The following is a 5,687-nucleotide window of genomic DNA, read 5'->3' on the forward strand; positions in this document are numbered from 1 at the left end:
GGCCGAGTACCCGGTCCCGTCGGACATGCGGGTGCCCGGGGCGTGGAGGATAAGCGCCGGCATGGTCCCAGTGCCACCGCCGCCCATCGGGGCGACACGTCGTGCGGAGATCGCTCGTATCCATGCCTCTTTGCCGCAGGCGGCGAGAGAAGGGCCGAGGTACACCCCCGACAGCTCGCTGTGGGAGCCGTACTTCCGTCGCCGCTATACCGAGCAGTTCGAGGCCACCAACGGCGTCGTCCCCTCCGAAAGGCTCAACGCCGACGGGCGCCGCCGATGGTGGGGCGTGCCCAGCCGCACGCTGCAGGCCGTCCTCGAGCACATCGAGGGCGGCAACACGCCGAGGCTGGAGTATCCCGCTCCCTCCACCTTCTCCCACCGGCGTGGGAGCTCGTGGACGCCGCGCCGCATGGACCCGGCATCCTCCTCCTCGTCCGGCCGCTCGTCCGACGGCTCTCCCTCCCTCCTCTCCGTCAAGCCGGAGCCCCAGGACGCGCCGATCAGCCGGCGCACCCGTAGCTGCGGCGTCCGCATCGCCGAGTTCTCCCCCGCCTCCGCCCGCCTCGTTAGGTCGAAGGTGGAGTCCAGCCTCCTCGCGGAGTACGAGGCCATAGCCTGGTCCGGCTTCTCCGATGAGGCCGCCCTCAAGTGGGCGTGGGACGACTACCTCCACGACGAGATGGTCCGGCAGCGCCGAGCCCTGCAGGAGATAGCCGCCCGCCAGCGTGGGCGCGAGGACGAGCACGTCATGGTGATCCTCGACAGCGGCGAGGACGAGGACGCCCCCGGACCGTCCAACCTGCCGCGCGTTGGCGACCCTGGGCAGGGGAGCAGCAGGGACGGCGGCCACGAAGGAGGCGACGACGACGACGACAGCGGCGACCACACGCAGTTCTACAGGCTCCTCGGCATGTAGAGCTTCAGGGCGGTGGGCGGTAAGGAACGGCGACGGCGACGGCTTGTCTAGTAGTGTTTTTTTTCTTCTTTTGTAAAATATTTTATGAACTCGCCGAAGTTTGGTTAAATTTACGCCTTGCTTAACGTCGGTACGTCTTCAGGCGGCGATTTTTAGCGTCTTTTGGAGGGCCAACGGCTGGAGATGCTCTTAGCATTCGCGCAAGCACAACTCACAAACCATGAGAACTTATATATGTCTCTGCCTACCCATTTCTAGCTCACTGCCAGATACTCGCACACTCTTCCCGGCCGACATGGCTGCTCTCTCGCCAGCTCTCCTCATCTCCATCCTTGTGGTCCTCGTCGCCACTGCCACCACAGCCCAATGCCGCCCTCAGAAAGACCACGGCCACGCCGCCAAGACCGCCTTTTCCCCAATAGCCACCGTCCACGCCATCTGCAGCACCACCCCACACCCGGCGTCGTGCCTCGCGTCGGCCGCCGTGCACCTCGACGCCGCCACGGCCCATCTCCTGGCGTCGTCCATCACCGCCCCCCTCCTCCCGGCGAGCATCCTCTCGGTCGCGCTCGCCTCCCTCCGCGGCGCGCTCTCGGCCGTCTCCTCCCTCTCCCCCGTCCTCTCCTCCACGCTCTCGGCCCCGTCGTCCTCGACGACGCCGCTCCGGCGCGGCGCCGCGCAGGACTGCCTCGAGCTCCACGACGCCACGCTGGGCTCCCTCTCGCGCTCCGCCTCGCTGCTCGCGTCCCCCGGCGAGGGCCTCCCCTCGGTGCGCGCGCACCTCTCGGCCGCGCTCACCAACAAGGCCACCTGCCTCGACGGCCTCGCCGGCGCCTCCGGCCCGCGGATGGACGGCCTGCTCGCCTCCCTCGACGACGCCTACGAGCACGTCTCCAACTCGCTCTCCCTCGTCGCCCGCCGCGGCGGTGGAGGGTCCGCGGCCAGCTTCCAAGCCACGGTGGCCAAGATCATCCACCACAATCGGCGCCTGCTCCAGGACGACGAAGACAGCGATGGGGACGACGACGACAGCAGCCGCAACGACAACGACGACGACAACAGCCGCAACGACAACGAGGACAGCGGCAACAGCGACGGCAACAACGGCAGCGGCGACACGGTGATCACGGTGGCGAAGGACGGGTCGGGGAACGTCCGGACGGTGGGGGAGGCGGTGGCCGCGGCGCCGAACAACAGCGAGGCGAGGACGGTGATCCAGGTGAAGGCCGGGACGTACGTGGAGAACGTGGAGGTGCCCCCGTACAAGACGAACATCGCCCTGGTCGGCGAGGGCCGCGACGTGACGGTCATCACCGGCAGCCGCAGCGCCGCCGACGGCTGGACCACCTTCCGCACCGCCACCGTCGGTAATCATCGCCTATCATTACATCTTAACCAACTCTACCTGCATAGCGTCAGCGCGGTGCGCACGCACGCTACATTGCTCCGTGTTGCCATGCACGCATGCACGCACGCACGCTGCTGCTGATGTCTGTGGACTGTGGCATTGTTCTTCACGTGCACGTAACGTAACCAAGGCTCACTCACTGACTCTGAGCAGCGAGAGAATAGTCAAGCGTAGGACATGATGCATGCACGGATAATGCATCACCTAGGAATCTGGCCTGACGCAGATCTATCTAAATTTACGTTTTTGGGCGCATGCGGGTCCAGATTCCGGAGGTGCATGAGTCGAGTCGGATGCCATTGATCCATCACATGCATGTGTTCGTGTTCGCTCCTCGAGCTAAAATCCGAAACACCACCATGGACCTGCATGCCTGTCACCTGTCAGAATGTTGGCCGCTCTTAACACTTAACCCTAGCTAGCTTCGCTCGACAACAACTCATCGACAAAAACATCATTCTTCCGGTCCTGACGAGTGAGACCGACGATCAAACGGCCGGGATTGACTGATCTGATCAGACGTGCACGCATGAACATGCAGGGGTGTCCGGCGAGGGGTTCCTGGCGCGGGACATCGCGTTCCGCAACACGGCGGGCGCGGCAAGGGGGCAGGCGGTGGCGCTGCGGGTGAACGCGGACATGGCGGCGGCGTACCGCTGCGCCGTCGACGGCCACCAGGACGCGCTCTACGCGCACTCCTTCCGGCAGTTCTACCGCGAGTGCGCCCTCTCCGGCACGGTGGACCTCGCCTTCGGCAACGCCGCCGCGGTGCTCCAGGCGTGCGCGCTCGTCGCCGGCGCGCCGGTCCCGGGCCAGTCGAACGTGCTCACGGCGCAGTCCCGGGGCGACCCGAACCAGGACACGGGCTTCGCCGTGCACAACTGCACCGTGGAGGCCTCGCCGGAGCTGCTCGCCAGCGGCGTCGGCACCCGCACCTTCCTCGGCCGGCCGTGGGGCGCGTACGCGCGGGCGGTGGTCATCGAGTCCTTCCTGGGCCCGCTCGTGGACCGCGACGGGTGGACAGGCTGGCCTGGCGCGGAGCCGGGCCGCGCCGACACGGTGTACTTCGGGGAGTACGCGAACGAGGGGCCCGGCGCCGGCACGGGCGCGCGCGTGGGCTGGGCTGGGTTCCACGAGATGGACTACGACGAGGCCGCCCAGTTCGCCGTCGACAAGTTCATCTACGGCGACGACTGGCTCGCCGCCACCTCCTTCCCCTACGACCAAGGCATCTAAACTACGTACGTTGGATCTCAAGAATTCAGAGGTTAATCTTGAACTGTTACCGCGTTAATTTCGGCAAGATGTTCAGTAAGTTCTGTTAATCTGTTTGTGTCATGATCCAACTGAATCAGATGATTTTTGGATCTGTGAGGTGTACAACCAATCAGCAGTTTTTACTACTGTATTTGAAATGCAGATGATCCTTTTAGTAATGTAAATGCAAAACTTTTCTTTGAATTTCTGATCTGTTGGGGCCAGATAATGACATCTTCTAAGTGGTTCGTGCGTTCCCAAGTGGGTACGAAGTCCACTGAGTTTTGTAACGCTGAAGCTTATAATTGGTGATGACACGGCGTGCAGCAACAGCAAGAGGTTAAGGAGATCCTACTGTCTGGACTGTCCACGATGATGGCGACATGCACACAACGTCCAGCTGCAAACCCACGAGAGAGTTCTACCGACTTGGCTCTCTATTATCAGTGTTGATGATTGATTCGCTAGTCATAGTTAATTTCAAAAAAGCGAGAGAGAGAGAGAGAGAGATGAACATAGTTTTTCTTCTCTGTTTGTTTCCATGGTCGACATAATTTTGCTAACTGAAATGTTGTTGTGGTTTTTTGTTTCGACGAAAATCACTTTCTAAAGTTCTTTAACTCTCTGTCCAGTGAGAACACAGGATGATACCTCACAGTCACAGGCCACATATTGCAATGGGGTAGTTGCAGTGATCAGATATTCAGATCTCCCCACCTATCTTTTCATCGTCGACGCAAGTAGTATCAAGATCTCGCCCTTTCAGAAACCTTTCTAACTGTTTCCATATAAAAAGATCATCACTGTCATATAACTGATTCGTATGCTAGCACACAACAACAGCAAAGCAGAAGTGATTGTGGTGATATTAACCAAGCTGTTTGCAGAATAAAATATCACTGCTAGTTAAGCAGGGCATTTGCCACACATGGCTGCTCCTCCGGTTATTCCAGTTATTGCTCTTACTTGATCGGTCCCCCCACCCCTTGATCACTTCAGAGCTGCCACTTCTGATCGTTCTTGTGCAGAAGACCGTCCTCGGCGCCGTCCTCGAAGACCCGAAGCGTCGCGAGACGGATGAAATCGGTGACCTGGACTCCCACAGGCCTGTTCTCACAGCACAAAATGAGTAAGTTTCAGGCTGATCATCAGACACAAGAATTTTCCACCAAGGCAACAAACACCTCTTTCTCGGTTTCTCCTACCAAGCAACAGCACACAGAGGAGAAAATAAACATTCAGAAACAGATGATCAGTTGAACTCACCACGGGAAGCAGGCCTTCTCCGGCAGCCGCATTCCGAGCCTCGGGCCCTCATCGTAGCCCTCGCAGACGAGCTCCCCCTTGTCGTCCCTGTAGCACACGATCCCTCTCACCTGGTCCTCGAACACCTGCCGATCAGATCATCAGTTCAGGGAGGATTTACTCGAAAAGGAAAACAATTCAGAGAGGAAACCTAGATGTCTCCTTGGATCAAGCACAGACACGGATGATCCAAGTGTGCACCGACCAGTGCAAGATAATTTATAGTACCTTGTTGCTGGTTGGTGCAGCAAAGGAGAGGTGCGAGGATGGCTGGTTGCGTTCATGGGCTGCAGAGGTTCTGAAGCTCAAGGCTGCCGCCGGGTTCCTTGCGCCGAGTCTCGGGCCGGTGGTGGCCACGGAGGAAGAAGGGTGAGGATGGCAGTAGCTTCTGAACGCCATTTTCTGGTTGGTTTCTGGTGAGGAGTCTGGGGTTCAGCAGAGTAGAGGGCCTTGTGTTGCCTATATGCTAAAATTCTGAATGATTTTCTTGGGAGGAGGAAGGGAGGGCATGGCCAGTTACAGGGCCATGGCACTTTAATAAGGTGTTTGTACTTTCTTGTAGGCTGTAGGGGCCGGGGTGGCAATCATCGGAAGGAAGGACGGAAGCAGCAGCAACCGCAAAGCTTGCAATATCTACCTATTTTTCTATTGCAAGCTACACTTGGTGCGTCGTGGCCTTCCATTGTAGATGTCTGATGATTTTGTTTCTGTTGGACTTTCTGCATTTCAGTTGCCTTTTTGTAATCCATGTTGCCATAGATACATTATACATTCTCAAAACTGTGTAAACATTACGATCAA

The 5,687-nt window shown here is 59.0% G+C and overlaps 2 protein-coding genes across 2 annotated transcripts; one reads left to right on the forward strand and one right to left on the reverse strand.

Moving 5' to 3' along the window:
- The first annotated feature begins 1,194 nt into the window (after positions 1-1,194).
- On the forward strand, positions 1,195-3,785 carry LOC119328220 (pectinesterase-like). Its single transcript, XM_037601236.1, has 2 exons — positions 1,195-2,283; positions 2,866-3,785. Exons 1-2 carry the CDS (start codon positions 1,212-1,214, stop codon positions 3,558-3,560), a joined length of 1,767 nt encoding a protein of 588 aa, XP_037457133.1. The 5' UTR covers positions 1,195-1,211; the 3' UTR covers positions 3,561-3,785.
- A 540-nt stretch (positions 3,786-4,325) lies between these two features.
- On the reverse strand, positions 4,326-5,421 carry LOC119332595. Its single transcript, XM_037605764.1, has 3 exons — positions 5,115-5,421; positions 4,848-4,972; positions 4,326-4,688 (listed from the first exon to the last, which is right to left on the reverse strand). Exons 1-3 carry the CDS (start codon positions 5,283-5,285, stop codon positions 4,577-4,579), a joined length of 408 nt encoding a protein of 135 aa, XP_037461661.1. The 5' UTR covers positions 5,286-5,421; the 3' UTR covers positions 4,326-4,576.
- Between the last annotated feature and the right edge of the window lie 266 nt (positions 5,422-5,687).

This window comes from Triticum dicoccoides, chromosome 7A, assembly GCF_002162155.2.
Source record: "Triticum dicoccoides isolate Atlit2015 ecotype Zavitan chromosome 7A, WEW_v2.0, whole genome shotgun sequence".
In the NCBI taxonomy this organism is placed as follows: domain Eukaryota; kingdom Viridiplantae; phylum Streptophyta; class Magnoliopsida; order Poales; family Poaceae; genus Triticum; species Triticum dicoccoides.

What these genes read in the sequence shown, in the direction of transcription:
- LOC119328220 (XM_037601236.1), top strand. Translation starts at nt 1,212, where the DNA reads ATGGCTGCTCTCTCGCCAGCTCTCCTCATCTCCATCCTTGTGGTCCTC. An exon ending in CTTCCGCACCGCCACCGTCG is followed by an intron (nt 2,284 to 2,865) that starts GTAATCATCGCC and finishes ATGAACATGCAG; the next exon opens with GGGTGTCCGGCGAGGGGTTC.
- LOC119332595 (XM_037605764.1), bottom strand. Translation starts at nt 5,285, where the DNA reads ATGGCGTTCAGAAGCTACTGCCATCCTCACCCTTCTTCCTCCGTGGCC. An exon ending in CTGCACCAACCAGCAACAAG is followed by an intron (nt 4,973 to 5,114) that starts GTACTATAAATT and finishes TCTGATCGGCAG; the next exon opens with GTGTTCGAGGACCAGGTGAG. An exon ending in GAGAAGGCCTGCTTCCCGTG is followed by an intron (nt 4,689 to 4,847) that starts GTGAGTTCAACT and finishes CTGTGAGAACAG; the next exon opens with GCCTGTGGGAGTCCAGGTCA.